General features: G+C 41.7%; 1 protein-coding gene across 1 annotated transcript; it reads left to right on the top strand.

Moving 5' to 3' along the window:
• Positions 1-4033: 4033 nt before the first annotated feature.
• LOC143580640 (ACT domain-containing protein ACR9-like) lies at positions 4034-17431 on the top strand. Its single transcript, XM_077063607.1, has 6 exons — positions 4034-4369; positions 14760-14978; positions 15062-15167; positions 16126-16453; positions 16732-17016; positions 17103-17431. The coding sequence occupies exons 1-6, from the start codon at positions 4216-4218 to the stop codon at positions 17247-17249; spliced, it is 1239 nt and encodes a 412-aa protein (XP_076919722.1). The 5' UTR covers positions 4034-4215; the 3' UTR covers positions 17250-17431.
• Positions 17432-17946: the final 515 nt, after the last annotated feature.

Genomic DNA, 17946 nt, shown 5'->3' with positions numbered 1-17946 from the left:
ATGTATCAATAATTTATACTTTTATATACAAAAGATAATGACAATAATGACTAAAAACCCAATCTCCATATATATTTTAATTACCTATCGTTTTCTTAGAAAGGGATGTTTTAGTCTTAATAATTCTTTTATATTTAGACTATGCACATCCCATTATTTTTTCTTTGTAAAGCTATGATAGTATAAATGACTAGGGGCTCCGACCAAACTAGTACATATTAAAAACTATGTACATCCCATTGTTAACTAAAGGAATACTTGAAGAAGAATTACAAATTCCGTATAAACACTTATATGCATAGTTAGTTTTTAACTATTATTTTCTCTCTTCCATTGACTATCTTCCATCTATTATATATGGTTACATGATTCTCTATATTATATCGCAATAATTTGGTTGGTCAATGGATTCTTTTACTAAATTATTTGTAAATTCACAATTATGTTTTTGCATGAATGTATTTTTTTAATTAAAAAGTCATATTCACATACCATATCAGAATAATTGTTTTTTTTTTTAATTTCTTGTTACATTTGTAATATAAAAATTTCCTAAAAATAGAATTAGGTTTACTATAAAGTGATACTTATGAGGATTATAGATGAAGAACACAATTCACATTCATTTTTGATAGTATGGTGCAAGTGAACCTAAGCTATTTGTGGGTTACTCAGCTCGAGTTGTTAAAACATTGATTCAAGTTAAACCTAAACAAGTTCGAGCCTTATTTAAATCTTATTTAATAATGAATGAGATCTCAACCTTCATATTATAAGCTTGATTATGGTCGAGCTCGTTTAGGGTTAAAAGCACTCGGGGGCATTATATTTACATGCTATAATTATCTAGGTGCATAAATTATTTTTTATTCTTTTTATGTTATTTAAAGGTGAAGGGAGGAGATGTGTAAGCATAAATTCATTTGAACTAGTAACTTTTTGACTCCTAGGTCGTCTAGATATCACATTTTGTACTTTCAATTATCTTGGACTACAACTTGTGTATATAAAGTATCTATACATTTTACAAGGACAAAAGGCTTTTAATATTATAACATAATAAAACAAATGTGTTTAAAATGGTAGTAAAACATGTACGTAAATCACGATTATGAAGCGGGGCATACAACAGTATGGTTTTACCAGCTCCTCGCTGTCGTGTTGTTTGACGGGCCTGGGGTCGGGTTTTATCTGGGGAATCCCTTAATAGGTGGATCGCTAGCGGCTTCGTTCGTCCGGACTCGTAGCCGGCTCGGGCTACCTTTAGTCAATGAGGGCCGCGTACAGAGTATCCGGTGTTACTTAGTTGGTCGTTAAAGAAAATAAACAAAAATAGAAAAAAAAAACATGTTTTAATCATTTGCACTATAACCGTGGAATGTTTGTACTTTGTATGTAACCAATAATTCCTTCAAATCAACAACACCCACCCCTTCGAGGATATATCCAATGTTTTGATAATTGAAGTGGTTGACTTACTGTTCAATAGGTAGATTAATACCAAATAATTTTAAAAACAACAATTATAATTTTATATGAATTTGTAATAATGTTTCACCATGTTTTGATCTTCGAGTACCCATAATTATTTTATCAAATCAGGTCACCAATATCCAGATCCATCTCATTCTAAAAAGTGTAAATAACTTTAAAATTCACAAATCCTAATACTAGCTTTTTAAAAAGATTTTTTTTAAAGTTGGAATCGTGTTACCGATATCTTTATTCATCTCATAATAAACTACGTATATAACTTAAACTTCACAAATTTGGATACTTTTCAAATTAGATATTTTGAACTTTATGTTATTTGTTTTATTGGTTAATTGATTTACGACAACGAAGGTTTTATGATTACTACATATTTATCGTTGTATGTTTATTGACATGTTTCTATGTTTTATTACAATAGTCGTTAGTATGATTATAAAAATCTTCACATGTTAGAAATTGTAAAACTTCTGTATAACATTAATTTATAAAACTTATATCTTAAAAATAATACATATTTAAGATGGGAAGAAAAGTGAATTTGAGAAATTGGGTTAACTGGTAACTATCATACCCTAAACCTAATCCAATAAAAATATGAAATAGAGAGATTGTTATCAGCGATAGTGACGGATTCAAGAATTTTTTTCAGTGGATTCACTGTTCGTATCAGTACAAAGGTTTTGGTCGTTTCGAAGGTTTAGGTCGGTTAAGATTTATCATATAATAAAAATATGACACAATAACAAAAAAAACAAACATCGTCATTAGAAATTGAAAGGCACGTAATATAAATATGGTGGTCTTTTTGAATTTAAAAAAACTGACACTCTATAGTTGTTCTTTATGAGTTTTCATCTTTTAAAAACGTTGCATTGCATCTTTAACCAAAATTTATTAAAGGAACTCCCTTTTAATGTAACAAATGCAAAAAATGTTCAAATATCCATCACTTATAATAAAAGACGGTGTTCAGTGTGTATGTTACAACTAAAATAGTCATTAAAATGATGAAGGCATATATCTACATGCATGATCAAACTACCAAAAATATGAACAAAACTCAGTTAAATGTAAGAGGATGCATATGTATATTCCACGAACTCAATTAAAATTGATTTCTATTCGGGTGATGTTTTCTAAAACTTACACGAGGCCCCGTGGCTGCTGTGGTTAACCTGTTATAAAAACAAATAATAAAATAATAAAAAACCCACTGAAACAGGGATCGAACCAAGGTTGCCTAATAAGAAAACGGGGTTGCTTATCATTAGACCATGCATGGTTTCACATTGTTTGTGGGTTCATTCACAATTTATATGTTGGTTCAATTTCATATTTTATATAAACGTTCTATATAAAATCCGAAACACAGTTGGTAGGGCCGGCTCCGAGCATTGAAAAGAAAATTTGGGCCGAAAGCGAAAAATATTTTGGGCTTTAAGTAAAAAATAGGATTTTGTTGGGTTTAAACAATTTAATTTTTATATTGGCTTCCTTGATTATGATTTATGATTTGGATTGTATAAAAAAATAATGTATAAAAAATAGGCTTAAACATATCTCAAATGAAACTAAAACTCATAACCTTTTGGTTGGAAGTCATCTTTGCCACTAGACCAAATTAGTTGTTATGTAATTAAGTTAAAACATTAAATATATATATCGTTTTTCATAAAAATACATACAATGTAAAAAAAAATTGAAAAAAGTTCGGGCCTTGCAGGTAGTCGGGCCTATGGCCGTCGACCACCCTGCCATAGGCCATGGCCGGCCCTGTCAGTTGGTTCCCATGAAGCCACAGAACATGAATCCACCCCTGCCTTAGACCATGTATAGTGGTAAAACCACTGGGAGGCGGTGTTTGGGGTGACACCATATACAAAACACCAAATTCTATAAAGCCATTGGGAGGCGGTGTTTGGGGTGCCATGGGGCTTTACAAGCATCCATAACGCTCCACTGCACATGGTCTAAACTCGATCTAGAAAATATGGAAATAATCTTATTTATCTAGAGTGTTTATGAATCTATTGCTAAACCTAACGAATCTACTTTTACTGAGATGATATGGGAATAAAAAAAAGTGTATTCGATTGTAAAATTATGTCTTATGTATGTCAAGAACCTATTACTTGATGCCTGTCACGTATGTGAAGTATGAGTGTCACATGACATTGGTTAGAAAAGTTACAAGTAACTTATTTTGTATTTAAAAGTCGAGTGACACCGTATATTTCTAGATGTTGACACTTATAATTGGAAGGTTATCACAATCTAACATAATGATATTGCCCTTGATTGATGTTAACCAGTAAGTAGTACTAATGGACGATCCATATAAACGGGTGAAGGTTCATGGAAGCCTACTAAGTTTCGAATTTTAAATAAAACGTCTGTATAAAATATAAAATATGAAGGCGGACCTACAACGAAACAAAAAAAATATTACAATTAGCCACAACTTAATGAGTGTCTTCGACGTGGTAAGACCCCTGGCGCGAATTGAAATATCGCCAACCAACCAACGATTTGGTTGGCTGTTTAAAACCCTAACAACAACAACTTGTTTGTTTATTACAATCTCCATTCAATTCAATGTCGATACAAAAAACTGATGGCTCACAGAAGAGACCTAATAACCCTAAACAACAAATGGGTGACGAATTATTTACAATCACATCACCATTTCTAATTAATTAATCTCCAATCTGTATTGTCATTATGGGCATGTCGTGGGACGACGTCGTTTTGATTGAGAAAAGTAAGAGTTCCGCCGATCCAACCATTGTTACCGTCAATTGCCCTGATAAGGCCGGGCTCGGATGCGATTTGTTACGAATTGTCCTTGAATTCGGACTCTATGTTACTCGTGGAGGTATGCAAACTTAAATTGTTTTAATTCTCAATTTTATGTTTAATTATCTTTAAAGCTCTGACTTTTACAAGCTCGAGCTATTTCTTAGTTAGTTTTTTATATATTTATAATTACTTTTATATATTTTTTACAATTATTATAATTTTGTATATAACATAGTATTTATTATGTAGTTATCTTTTCGTAACATTATATAGACTACAGAATTCACAACAGCTCAACCATAAATAGGTAAGCGTATTCTCAATGGATATTTTATTGAGTAGTTATGAGTGGAGCGTTGGAGGAGAGAGAAAATTTGGAGAAACACTGTTTATCCTCTATAATTTTTTTAATACTTTTTGAAAATGGTTACGAGTGAATGAGAGGAAAAATGTAATGATAGAAAGTATAAACAATGTTATTTAATTGAAAAGGGGTTATAATGTAATTTATAGAGATATAGATACAGGAGCTACTGTGAATGTTCTTAGTTAATAAATATTAAATATATATTATATAAATCAGGTTATTGACAGGCTCGTTTAGGCTTGCAATCCGTCTCGACCTCGATAAGTGAAGCCTGGGTGAAGAAACACTAACCGGACCCCGGGCAGATTACTGGTAACCTGGGGGTTAGATAGATGTTTCCCACGAGGGGTTAGACCCTTGGAAGATGGTTCTTCTGATATCCTGCAAAACAGACACCGTGAGCTCGTCACTGAGAAGGGGGGGGGGTCCTCCTTGTGACCACCCTCCGGCGTGAGAATCAGACTAGATTGCTCTTTAAATATAAAAGTATATTAAGAGATTGCTAGAGCAGATATCAGGTATAATATGATGATATAAGATATGATATGATGATAATGTGATAAGATGAGATGGTCATACTATTTGTGGTATTTATAGCCGAAGGTAGGTTTCCAAGGAGGTATGGCCGGCTGCAACAGTGTTCCTGTTCCACCAACAGTAGCCTACGCACGTGCCCTGCTGGTAGTTGGTGGGTAGGTAGCGGCTGATAGAGACCAGGCCTGCTGTATACTATTCATTTTCCACCAACTGCCGGCTACGCACGTGGTATGACAAGAGTTGGTGAGTAGGCAGCGGCTAATAGTGACATACAGTGTAGGAGCATGCTGCTCGCCATACTGTTGTCCATAAGCTGTCGTATCTTTAGTCAGATCTTTTTCCCATACCTCGTCAGGTACAGTACAGAAGATCTTCCCGTATCGTACGGACTGGCTTATTTGGGCGGGAGTATTCCCCCTCCCGCCCTTGTGCGGGATTGTTCCCGGCTTCGCTCATTCCTTCAGGTGACACTGAATGAGAGCTAAGTGCCTTGTGCGTGTAGCCTTGCTGCGCGGGTGGCCTTCCCTAATGGCTTGTATCCGAGGCTGCGGGGACAGGCGGAGTCCTTCACCATTGGGAGGCATTTCCTGCGGGACCAGCTTGCGTACTGCGCGTAAGGACGTCACGTCTCTGAGCATGGTTGGTCCTGCTGATCCAGTTGGTTTCTGCGCAGACGTCCCTGTTTAAGGTGAGTCTTGCGGGTCCAACTGGGCTCTGCTGGGACCTACCTCTTCAAGTCCCCCCAGTCCAATGTTCTTCTCATGCGTGTTTAATAAAGTGAGGTGAACTTTTGGACTTAAGCAAAGGGTTTTGAAAAGGGTTTTTTAAGGTTTTCCATGGGTATTCTTCCCGCGGAAGTCCTTGTCACTTGCAGAAATTCCCGAGTTTCCTGCTTGGTCTTTGGGTATGATGCGGGTAGGTCTGTAACCTCCTCGCAAGTCAGGAGCGTTGAGTCCCACTTGTGTGGACGCTCCATGAGGTTTTGGTAGTTTTGAACATAGTGATCAATTATGTTAAAACCACCAATCCCATCCTGGAGCTTCAAACAACGTAGTTCTCGACGTTCCCGCTATGCGGGGATGTTACTTCCGTTTCCGCAAGCATTGCCCAGAAGATCCTTCTTGGTTTCAATTCCCAGCGGAGCGCTAGGTATGTGAAGGGTTTTGCCTTAACACTGTACCAGCGCTCGTCTTACGGTTACTTTACTTCCAAGGTATTCCTGGCGTCAATTCCCTGCGGGTGCTAGGTATGTGAAGGGTTTTGCCTTTACACTGTACCCGCACCCGTCTTATAGTTACTTGGTTGCCGAGGAATATTTGGCTTCAATTCCCTGCGGGTGTTAGGTATGTGAAGGGTTTTGCCTTTACACTGTACCCGCATCCGTCTTACGGTTACTTGTTTGCCAAGGTTTTACTTGGCTTCAATTCCCTGCGGGTGCTAGGTGCGTGAAGGGTTTTGCCTTTACACTGTACCCGCATCCGTCTTACGGTTACTTGTTTGCCAAGGTTTTACTTGGCTTCAATTCCCTGCGGGTGCTAGGTATGTGAAGGGTTTTGCCTTTACACTGTACCCGCATCCGTCTTACGGTTACTTGTTTGCCAAGGTTTTACTTGGCTTCAATTCCCTGCGGGTGCTAGGTATGTGAAGGGTTTTGCCTTTACACTGTACCCGCATCCGTCTTACGGTTACTTGTTTGCCAAGGTTTTACTTGGCTTCAATTCCCTGCGGGTGCTAGGTATGTGAAGGGTTTTGCCTTTACACTGTACCCGCACCTGTCTTATAGTTACTTGTTTGCCAAGGTAAGGGGTATTTTCCCGCTTACTTTTTAATATTTTTAAATTTTGAATTTTGAAATTCAAAAGGTTGGTGGAAAGATAGGAACAGTCCAAACCTCTGAAACGTCGTGCGACGGTTTCTTCTGACTGTGTCAGGACGTGTAGGAAGTTATGGTGACGTGACATTATATTGTCATTCCAGACGCTTTTTACGGCGCGTGGGCGCGATTTTTCGGGCGCGTGGCCGCGAAATTAATGGCACTCGTCCTGTCAACAGCTGTTGCCAGCTTGCCTGGTGCCACATGTCACGGTTTCATTGCACCTTCAATTTCTCTCTCCTTCGCATTAAATTCACCGCATTAATTGCGATCCCTATATAAAGGGGAAGAGGGTCCTTTGTAATTCACATCTTCACTTCTTCTCTTCATCTCTAAGGCGATTTCAGGTGAATGCTCCCTTATTTAGTTGAGCATTCCTCCGAAATCGTTTCTTCTTCCTCTGCAATATGTCTTCCCATGATGTTGAAGCTGTAGCCGACGATAGGAGTACTGCTGGCGAGTGCCAGTGTGCTCTACCTGTCGATCAGTACCAGTATGTCGTCAGGAAATTCATGCTTGAGTCTCTTAAGCCTGAGTTTCCTGAACCCCACCAGACTGTGTACGATGCCCCCAGTGGCAAGATTGGGGTATATGCTGCATTCTTTGTTTATGGGAACCTTACGTTTCCATTGACAAATTTTGTGTACCGTGTCCTGGAGAGGCACGGTGTGCACCTGACCGAGGTGCATCCGATGGCGATTGCCAAGATCCGGCACTTCGAGTGGGTGTGCCGGATTCTGGGTATTGAGCCCTATGTGGACCGCCTGATGACCTTCTATACTTGGAGGTGCATCCAGGGGTGGTACACCCTGACGACCCGTATTAAGGGTTTGAAGATTTGCGTGACCGAGCGCAGTCTCCGATCGTGGAAGCGGGAGTTCTTCTACATTTCTGCCCGCGCCATCCCCATTGCCATGAAGTTTAAGAAGGGGCAAGCGCTTCCGAGCCTTCACGCTTCCAACTACCAGGAGGCGGAATGGTTCGCGAAGATATCCTGGGTCCAATCTCCGGTTTACCGGTTTGCGGAGTCCGGGATGGTGATGCTGGGGATGAGCCGGGTATGGAAGGAGGCGTCTCGGTTTCCCATCCTTCTCGAATACGGTTTGAACTCTATTCCTTATGGTATGTCTTGTCTTTCTTGCTGATATGAGTTTGTCTTCTAACTGTTTCTTTTCTTTCAGAGGGGAACGATTTGGAGTCGCTCCTGTACCCGCGGGAAGCTGACGGTCCCGTGCGGGTGGGTACTCGTGCTCTAGACGAGAACGAGTTGCCCATCCTGGAACAAACGGCGGATCGGTTTGTGGAGGTCTATCCGCTGGGCCACGAGATCCTGAGCCAACGGCGGCCAGGTAAGGCGATACTCTATCCTCAACCCCTCAATGCTGTACCCGCTGCTGGAATTCCTGACATCCTGTCTTCTTCTGAGGAATCCGCAGATGGTCCTCCGCTGGTGCGGAAGAAGAAGGCTGCCGGCGGGAAAGGGAAGGAGAAAGTGGCCTCCACAGCTGATCCGGTGCTTCTATCTAACACCGAGTCAGATAGTGAAGAGGTGGCGGGGAACCCTGGTGGTGAGAAGACCACTGCTCCGGAGGCTACGACTGTTACCTCCGGAGAACCAACGACAACGACGGTGACCGGCATCAAGAGACCGGTTCCATCGGGCTCGTCCCCGCCCGTCCGTACGTTCAGGCTCAAGAAAACCCGTAAGTACAAACATCCTTATTTTTGTAGATTTGTCACTTTATAAATTTATTGAAACACTTATCTTCTTGTGCAGGCGTGGATGTTGACGCATTCCAGGGTGGGGCGCAGAGGAGTACCCCTCCGCCGATGACGGTAGGCTCGGTCAGCCTACCTGAGGCGACGACCCAGGCGCCTGCGCCTGCTCCTGCTGGTTCAGTTGCTCACTCTGAGCCGACTGTTCCAGCCGAGTTGACGTCACCGCCGGTGGTAAGTGCGATTTATACAGCATCTTTCACCGAGCCGGCGGTTACGATTGCTGCGGATTCTGCGGCAGCGACTGCGGCGGCTGCCACCACGCCACCGGCACCGACGGCCGGCCCATCAGGTACGCATGGGAGTACTCGCCAATCTTTGTCACCTTCCCATCTGCCCGACCTTTTGGATGGATTTCCCTTAGGTTCAGGTGATGGGTTCGGTGGCTATCGGCCTGTGATCGACCCTACAGGTGCGTAGGGTTCTTTTGGCCTTTATATTTTTCTTCATCTTTTCCTAACTGCTTTGTTTCTTTTGCAGTGTCGGATTCCAATGAAGTGTATGTTCCGCGATGGAACATCCGCTGAGGAACAACCCTTCGTACCCCTGTGGAGTGCGTGGAATGGGCTCGCCACGCTGCTCCCCATGGTGCGTTGGGGGAAGCCATGGCTAGCTACCAGGAGGGTAGGCTAACCAATGAGCTTCGGGTTCTCCAGGCCCGGATGCAGCCGCGCGTCGAGCTGCTTTGTCGTGAAAACGACAAGTTAAAAGCAGCTCGCGCCAAGGAAATATCTCAAGCGCGGGCTCTTCGGGAGGAGAACCAACAGTTGGCCGCAGCTGCTGCGGAGAAGGAGAAGGCCTTCAAGGCCCTCGAGGTTGAGGTTCAAGCGCGACTCGAGGCCCGCTCCAAGGCTGCCCAAGCTGTTAACGAACAGCTTCGGCTGGCTAAGGAGACTGCGAGGAACGCAACCGAGAGGGCCACCAAGGCTGAAGCCGTTGCTGAGCCTTTACGCGTGGAGAATGAGGAGCTCAAGGCCAAATTAGAGGCTCTCCAACGTGCTCATGATGCCTTGGCAATGGAAGATGCCAAGAAACTCCAAGAGATCCTGGACCAGAGGGGCGTGCTTGACCACACCGAGCGGAAGCTTAAGGGCGTTGAAGAGGCTGCTGCAAAGGAAGTGCTACTTGCCAACCTTAACAAAAGCGAAGCCGAACGCGCCCGCACCCAAGCTCAAGCCGCCCTCCAAGAAGCTCTGGTTACCAAGGAATGGCTTCTTCGAGAAGCGTTGACTCAGGTATGTTTAGCTTTACGTCTTCACGCTTTCCTTTGTACATAGAAAAGGTGTTTGACACTTGTATTTTCTTTGTAGGTTGTGCATCGGGTCTTCTCAGAGACTACTTACGATGATGCCATGAGCGCAGCCCTCAACGCTTCTCATGAGGATGGGGAAAGGGCCGGCTTCCTGCTTGGTCTAGGGTTCGTTGAGAGGCGTCCCGCCTTCCAACTTCCCTTTGTTCGATGTGGACACCGAAGCTGCATATGACCAAGCGGTGAACCAATATGCCGCCTTCCCGCATCCGGTGGTGGAGAAGGTGAAGGAAGTCGCTGCTGCTGATGATGGGCTAGCTATCCTCAAGGCTTTCCTTGAACTGCCACGCTCTACTGATGGGGCTGGTCCAAGTGGAAGTGGCCCTGAAGCCTGATCCTGAAGATCCCTTCCCACTGCTAGGATAGTTTTAGCTTGTACAGATGTATTTATTTTCTTTTCGTAGGCGGGTAGTTGCCCGGCCATTCTTGTAATAATTCGTTTGTGAAATATAAATCTTTTTGCATATAAGATTGTTATTTCCTTCTTTGGGTTTCTTGCTTTATAAACTTATGACTTGCATACTTAGTTTAAATTAGCAATTTTCCAAGTGTTTAGAATAAGTTAACCTGTTGAACGTGGTTGATAATGGGTTAAAGTTTTGCTTCCTCTTTCGTGATTGTGCGGGTAGAACCGTCACTTGCACTTAGTAGGATGGCTAAACTTTAACCTTCATCTGACCTGCGTGTAGGTTTTCCTCATCTTTTGAGGATAAGTTAACCTTTGAACGTGGTTGATAGTAGGTGTGAAGTTTTGCTTCCTCTTTCGTGATTGTGCGGGTAGAACCGTCACTTGCACTTAGTAGGATGGCAAAACTTTACCCATATCTGACCTGCGTGTAGGTTTTCCTCATCCTTTTAAGAATTTTGTTTTGAACCGTTCGACGCGCGGTTGTCAGTAGGTTAGTGTTTAGTTTCCTTTCATGATTCATGCGGATAGACCGGCACTTTCATTTAATGGGATAATTGAACTCTTCCCCTTCAACTGACCTGCGTGAAGGTTTGTCACGTTATTGGGTTTGTGCGGGTAGGACCGCCTTCCCACGCAACGACTTCACGTAATGTGAATGCCGTCACCAGTGTTGCATAGTTTAGCCGTTCGACGCGCGGTTGTTGATAGGTTATTGTTCAGTTTCCTCATTATGATTCGTGCGGATAGACCGGCACTTTCATTTAATGGGATAATTGAACTCCTCCCCTTCAACTGACCTGCGTGAAGGTTTGTCACGTTATTGGGTTTGTGCGGGTAGGACCGCCTTCCCACGCAACGACTTCACGTAATGTGAATGCCGTCACCAGTGTTCAGAAAAGTATAAATGTAAAATCATCAGCTTCGATGTTCTAAAGAGAATCATTTCCATTAGAAGTGGCTCTTGGCCTTTTCTTTACAAATTGGAATTGATTTACATGCAAACTGTGTAAATAAGCTCCCTTCCATATTGTTGGGATGGGAGTGCCATCGAGCCGATACGCACCTGGTTTGGGATCTCGTTCTTTACGCAGCATGTAGTCTCGACATTGAAGCTGGAATTTTTATTCGTGTTTTCCCCAGCTGGGGTTCTACACGCACCCGCCTGCTCAACCTTTATTGCGCCACGAGGTGCGCGAGCGTCCCATCTCTGACAAATGCTTCGACCATGTCTTTTACGTCTATGCATTCTTCAGTGTTGTGGCCTTTTGTCTTGTGAAAGTCACAGTATTTGCTCCGATCAGCATCGTGACGATGTCGGATTATTGGAGGCTTTGGCCACGGGAGCTCTTCAGTGGCGAATATCTCAGTGACGCTTTTGGTGAGTGGCGTCCATCTGGAGTTCCGGTGCGGCTGTACATTATCCCTTCCGCCCACTCGATGTTGCAAGCCGGATGAGGTGTCAAAGTTTACCCTTGACTGCCAAATGCCTAGCTTCCGTTTTTTATTTAGTCGGGCGGTGAGGACGTTGTATTCTCTCGTCTTCTGAGTGTAGAGGTTTGTGCTCTATGGGAGATCTCTACCCAGTTGCTTCTCCGTTTCCGCATAGCGTTTTGCTGCTGTCATGATGGCATCCCACGTGGATGGCATGCCATCTTTACCCGTTAGGGTGCGGATGAGCTCTGGGTCATGCGCGCCTTGAATGAAGGCAGCGCGAACAAGATCTTCGCTAATGTTACCCAGACTTAGCTTCTTTGAGTTGAAGCGAGTGATGAAGTTTGGCAGAGATTCATCTTCTTCTCGTATGCATTTGAGGATTGTCCATTGCTCCTCGGTATACTTCCGTTGCTGGCTGAAGTGTTGGCTAAACTTCTGCTGGAAGTCTGCCCAGTCGTAGATGTGGTTGACCGGTAGACGATCAAACCAAGCTCTAGCAGCCCCAACAAGCGTCATTTGGAACATGTAACACCACGTGGGTTCCGTCCAATTGCTGACGGTTGCCCCCGCTATGAACCTGTTCAAATGATCGTCTGGATCAGATATACCGTCATATGTGCCTATGTTAGGCATTTGTTTGGCACTCTTTGGGGCGATTGCTTCTGCAATGTCCCTTGCAAATTTGGACGTTCCCGCATTTGCAACGTTTGGTCTGAACGTTTTGGAGAAGTCTCGTGGACTTTAACCTGTGCTTTTTGGTTTGAAGGCTTGTCCAAAATGCCTTTTCGGTTGGGATTCCATTTCCTTACGCTTCCCTTTTGCCCTATGGCGAGGGTTCGCGTCGGAGTCGGATTCCTCCGAGTCATCCTCCCAGTATTCGAATTCGTCGGCCTGTTGTACGGAACGCAAGCGTTCGTCCAACTCAGCCTGGAATTCCTTTTGTCGTGCCTCCGCCCATGCCTTAACTTCATCGAGAGTTTGGCGGGGGAGTCTTCGTTTCTCAACCTGGGTATCAGTGGATCCCAGTAGGCGATCATTTACTGCACTTGCCCCAGCATGAGTAACTGGGGTAGTGTTCGTAAAATTTACTTCACTTGCCCCGGCTTGGGTAACCGGGGTAGTGTTTGTAAAAACTGTGTTACCGGTATTCCCCCCAGTAGCTGGGGTTGTGGTTACCGGAATTTCTCTAACCATCTTTGTAGAAGTTTGAAAAAACTGGAGAAAAATGTAGTTCTAGCTTTATGCACAGATGGCGCCAATGAAGAAACATTAACCGGACCCCGGGCAGATTACTGGTAACCTGGGGGTTAGATAGATGTTTCCCACGAGGGGTTAGACCCTTGGAAGATGGTTCTTCTGATATCCTGCAAAACAGACACCGTGAGCTCGTCACTGAGAAGGGGGGGGGGGTCCTCCTTGTGACCACCCTCCGGCGTGAGAATCAGACTAGATTGCTCTTTAAATATAAAAGTATATTAAGAGATTGCTAGAGCAGATATCAGGTATAATATGATGATATAAGATATGATATGATGATAATGTGATAAGATGAGATGGTCATACCATTTGTGGTATTTATAGCCGAAGGTAGGTTTCCAAGGAGGTATGGCCGGCTGCAACAGTGTTCCTGTTCCACCAACAGTAGCCTACGCACGTGCCCTGCTGGTAGTTGGTGGGTAGGTAGCGGCTGATAGAGACCAGGCCTGCTGTATACTATTCCTTTTCCACCAACTGCCGGCTACGCACGTGGTATGACAACAGTATGGCGAGCAGCATGCTCCTACACTGTATGTCACTATTAGCCGCTGCCTACTCACCAACTCTTGTCATACCACGTGCGTAGCCGGCAGTTGGTGGAAAATGAATAGTATACAGCAGGCCTGGTCTCTATCAGCCGCTACCTACCCACCAACTACCAGCAGGGCACGTGCGTAGGCTACTGTTGGTGGAACAGGAACACTGTTGCAGCCGGCCATACCTCCTTGGAAACCTACCTTCGGCTATAAATACCACAAATGGTATGACCATCTCATCTTATCACATTATCATCATATCATATCTTATATCATCATATTATACCTGATATCTGCTCTAGCAATCTCTTAATATACTTTTATATTTAAAGAGCAATCTAGTCTGATTCTCACGCCGGAGGGTGGTCACAAGGAGGACCCCCCCCCTTCTCAGTGACGAGCTCACGGTGTCTGTTTTGCAGGATATCAGAAGAACCATCTTCCAAGGGTCTAACCCCTCGTGGGAAACATCTATCTAACCCCCAGGTTACCAGTAATCTGCCCGGGGTCCGGTTAGTGTTTCTTCACTGGGCTCGTTTATATTGTATTGAAGCTCGAGCTTGCTTTTAGGCGCATGCTCATTTAAGCTTGGCTCGATCAAGCTTTTTCATGAGCCTATCTCGAGTAGCTTGTGAACAGCTCGGATCGTTCGCACTCCAATGAAATTGAAATTCATTTTTTGTAAAATCATCACCGAAATCGGTTATGTTAGTTTCGGAAATACATGAAGTGGAGGTATAAATACATGAAATACATTAAATGGAGGTATAAATACATGAAATTCATTAAATAGAGTTATAATATATGATATACATTAAATGGAGGTATAAACACATGAAATAAATGTGTAAAAGCCAGAAGTATATGAAAATATGAATGGTTTGGTTCCGTTAGTGATCTCCTGAGTATTTGAAATCATGCTTATATGATAATTGAAATGTTTTTAATTATGTATTTTGTGTTTCTAGATTTCTCAACGGACGGAAAATGGTGTTATGTGATTTTATGGGTTGTACCAAGGCCAATCTCATTGACAGTTGATTGGGAAAGATTAAAGAAACGCCTTGTATCTTGTTGCCCATCGATTATGCCTGCATTTTACCTTGAACAACTATCGAGTAGTTCTAAACCGATTCCACTGTACCTCTTGAAGGTTTTTTCAATGGATCGAAGAGGGTTAATACATGGTTAGTACAGTTACGGACTACGGTTACACTATTCTCTTGTATATTGAATCTTTGTTTTCTGATATAAATTGCAATCGTTGTAGATGTCACAAAGCTGCTATGTGATCTTGAGCTAACAATTCAAAGATTGAAAGTGATGACAACCCCTGATGGAAAGGTCCTGGACCTGTTCTTTGTTACAGATAGCATGTAAGTCGTCTTCTTTATTATAGGTTTTTTATGTTTGGATGAACATATAATAAGATAGTTTATTCTAGAACTAATAATATGTTGAGAAGTGCGAGAAACACATCAACTCTTGTACGGTTTATTATATGAATTGACTAAAATGCATGTAGATTTCAATACTTGATTTGTGTTTAAAAATATAACATTCAATGTATTTTATCTGAATGCATATATGCACCGTGTAAATGAACCAACCCACTCGTGAGCTACTCGAGACCCGGCTCGCTAAAAGCTCGAATATAGTTGAGCTTATATGAGCCCGAGCTTCAGTTAACAAAATGCTTGAGTAGGCTTGCTCGTATAACGAGCTTTTCTATTATATAGTACTTTTTAACATATATATTTACACAATATTTTGTTATATGTAAAACTAAATAAAAAATAACTAAATAATTTATAAATGTGCTATAATGAAGTTTTTAATTATATATGTATAAAATAATCATAATTATAAAAGTAGTTATAAATATACATAAACATATAAATAAATTAATATATAATAGTAAACGAGCCGAGCCCATACCAAGCTTGAGTCTGAAAATTTACTCACGAGCCAGGATTGAGCTTTAGAATTAGAGCTCGAAACAAGCCGAGCTTGAGCTCTCATAAGTTAAACGAGCAAAGCTTGAGCTCGGCTCCTTTACATCCTAATGCACATGTGTATGCATATGCGCACATTCTTTTGTTTTCACTTTTAAAGTTCAGGAGATGAGATAAAATTAAAGACAGAACAGACAGAGATAAATAAAATTTACTTTTTGAGTTTACATATTTCATTGAAGCGAAATGGTTACGTCTTGTGCGGTTCTCGCAGCTCTTTAACATATTGGTTTTGAAAGATCGCACCCTGAACATATAGTGTCTCTAATCATTACAACTAGTTATATGGTTTATTAGTAATGTGTAATGTTTTTAACAGGAACCTATTGCACACAAAGACTGGAAGAGAAGAAACATGTGAACACCTAAGTGTGGTGTTAGGAGAGTGTTGCATAAGTTGTGAAATTGAGCTAGCCGGACCCGAGTATGAATGTCAACAAGGGCTTTCTTCAATTCCCGAATCGATTGCAGAAAAACTGTTCAGCTGTGAGTTTTCACTGATGGAAGATGCATCAAAAGTTAAGGAGGCGAGTGTAATGGTTGATAATTTACTGAGCCCGGCCCATTCGTTGCTTCAAATACAATGTCGTGATCAGAAAGGCCTCATTTATGACATTTTAAGAATTTCTAAGGATTATGATATACAGGTATAATTAATCGTCTTGATTTTGTTATATTTTTAATACTTTTTGGGGTGTATAATAATAAATAGTTTTTTATTTAATTATTAAGATATGAAAGCAGTAATCTGATTTTATTAGAGGGATATTGGGTGGGTCTAGGCCTGTAAACGAACCAAATGTGCAGCAGACAGTTCGTGAACTGTTCGGCGTGAAGTTCGTTTATTTAATAAATGAACGAACATGAACAAATATTGTGTTCATTTAGTTGTTTTTTTCTGTAACTTATGCTGTGTATGTGTTAGATTGCGTATGGAAGAGTTTCGTCTAGTGTTAATGGCGTTCGAAATTTGGAACTATTTATCCAATATGAAGACGGGAAAAAGATTCTAAGTGACGAGAATCAAATTGCTTTATGTTCCCGTTTGAAAGAGGAAATGATGCAGCCATTGCGAGTCATGATATCCAACCGTGGGCCCGATACAGAACTTTTGGTTGCTAATCCGGTTGACTTATCTGGAAGAGGAAGGCCTCGGGTTGTATATGATGTCACTTTTGCATTGAAGACACTCGGAATATGCATCTTTTCAGTAAGTAGTTTGAACCCTCTGACAATGATCTTTTGTCTTTTTGAATAATATTTGTTAAGAGGTGGGAAATGGGCGGTTGTTTATAGGCTGAAATTGGAAGACATTCAACATTGGATCGCGAGTGGGAAGTTTACAGGTTCTTGTTGGTCGAAAACCGAAAGTTTCCACTAACAAGCAAGCAAGGAAAACAAGATATCATCAATAAAGTTAGAAGAACGTTAATGGGTTGGTAAATGTTTGTTTGTTGTTTAGAAGAATTTGTGCATGTTGTTGAATCGATAACATGTCTTGTCGGGTTTAATTTTATGTTGTGGCTTAATGAGTGTGTACATTGTCGGTATTAGCAACCACGCTTGTTTTGGATGGTGTGTATGTGTTTTCAAATGGCTTCTAACTGCGTTTCGAAGTTATTATGCGTGATAAAACGTACAAATATCGTCGTTGAGAAATTTTTAAATAGTTTAATAGTCTTATACTGGTATTAGTTTGACTAGCTAGTATCTATATGTACGTATTCAACTAGTTTTGAACTTCATCGTACTCAGTATATCCCACCAATAGCAATGCTATGGTAGGGTCTGAGGAGGGTAAGATGTAGACAGCCTTACCTCTATCCCATAGGGATAGAGAGGCTGCTTCCCGGTGAGACCCCCGGCTCGAAGTTTTGAACTTGACTACGTTTAATGTCAGTTTATATACATAGAATCTGTATGCAAGTCTGTTATACATGTCATCTACATCCAACTACCTTTATAGTTTTAAGTATATTTGAATTATTGATCATCAATTTATTAGCTTTTACATTTCCAACTCTTGATATATTATTTCAATCGTGGGACTGGGGAGTAGGGTTTTAATGGTAGTTCACGTTACGTTCAAAACTGCTTCAATGCAAAGTGATCAAACATGAAAAAATGTGTCTTGACAATA

The sequence above is a fragment of the Bidens hawaiensis genome, unplaced genomic scaffold (genome assembly GCF_021521415.1).
Source record: "Bidens hawaiensis isolate Kalapana, Puna unplaced genomic scaffold, B.hawaiensis_p1.1 tig00030542_1, whole genome shotgun sequence".
NCBI classification, from domain to species: Eukaryota; Viridiplantae; Streptophyta; class Magnoliopsida; order Asterales; family Asteraceae; genus Bidens; species Bidens hawaiensis.
This window is presented reverse-complemented; position numbering and strand designations above follow the sequence as displayed.

Bases quoted from the DNA above. Each gene is read 5' to 3' on its own strand.
- LOC143580640 (XM_077063607.1), top strand. From the start codon at position 4,216: ATGGGCATGTCGTGGGACGACGTCGTTTTGATTGAGAAAAGTAAGAGT. The intron at 14,979-15,061 runs GTTAGTACAGTT...CAATCGTTGTAG, and splicing joins TCGAAGAGGGTTAATACATG to ATGTCACAAAGCTGCTATGT. The intron at 17,017-17,102 runs GTAAGTAGTTTG...GGTTGTTTATAG, and splicing joins TCGGAATATGCATCTTTTCA to GCTGAAATTGGAAGACATTC.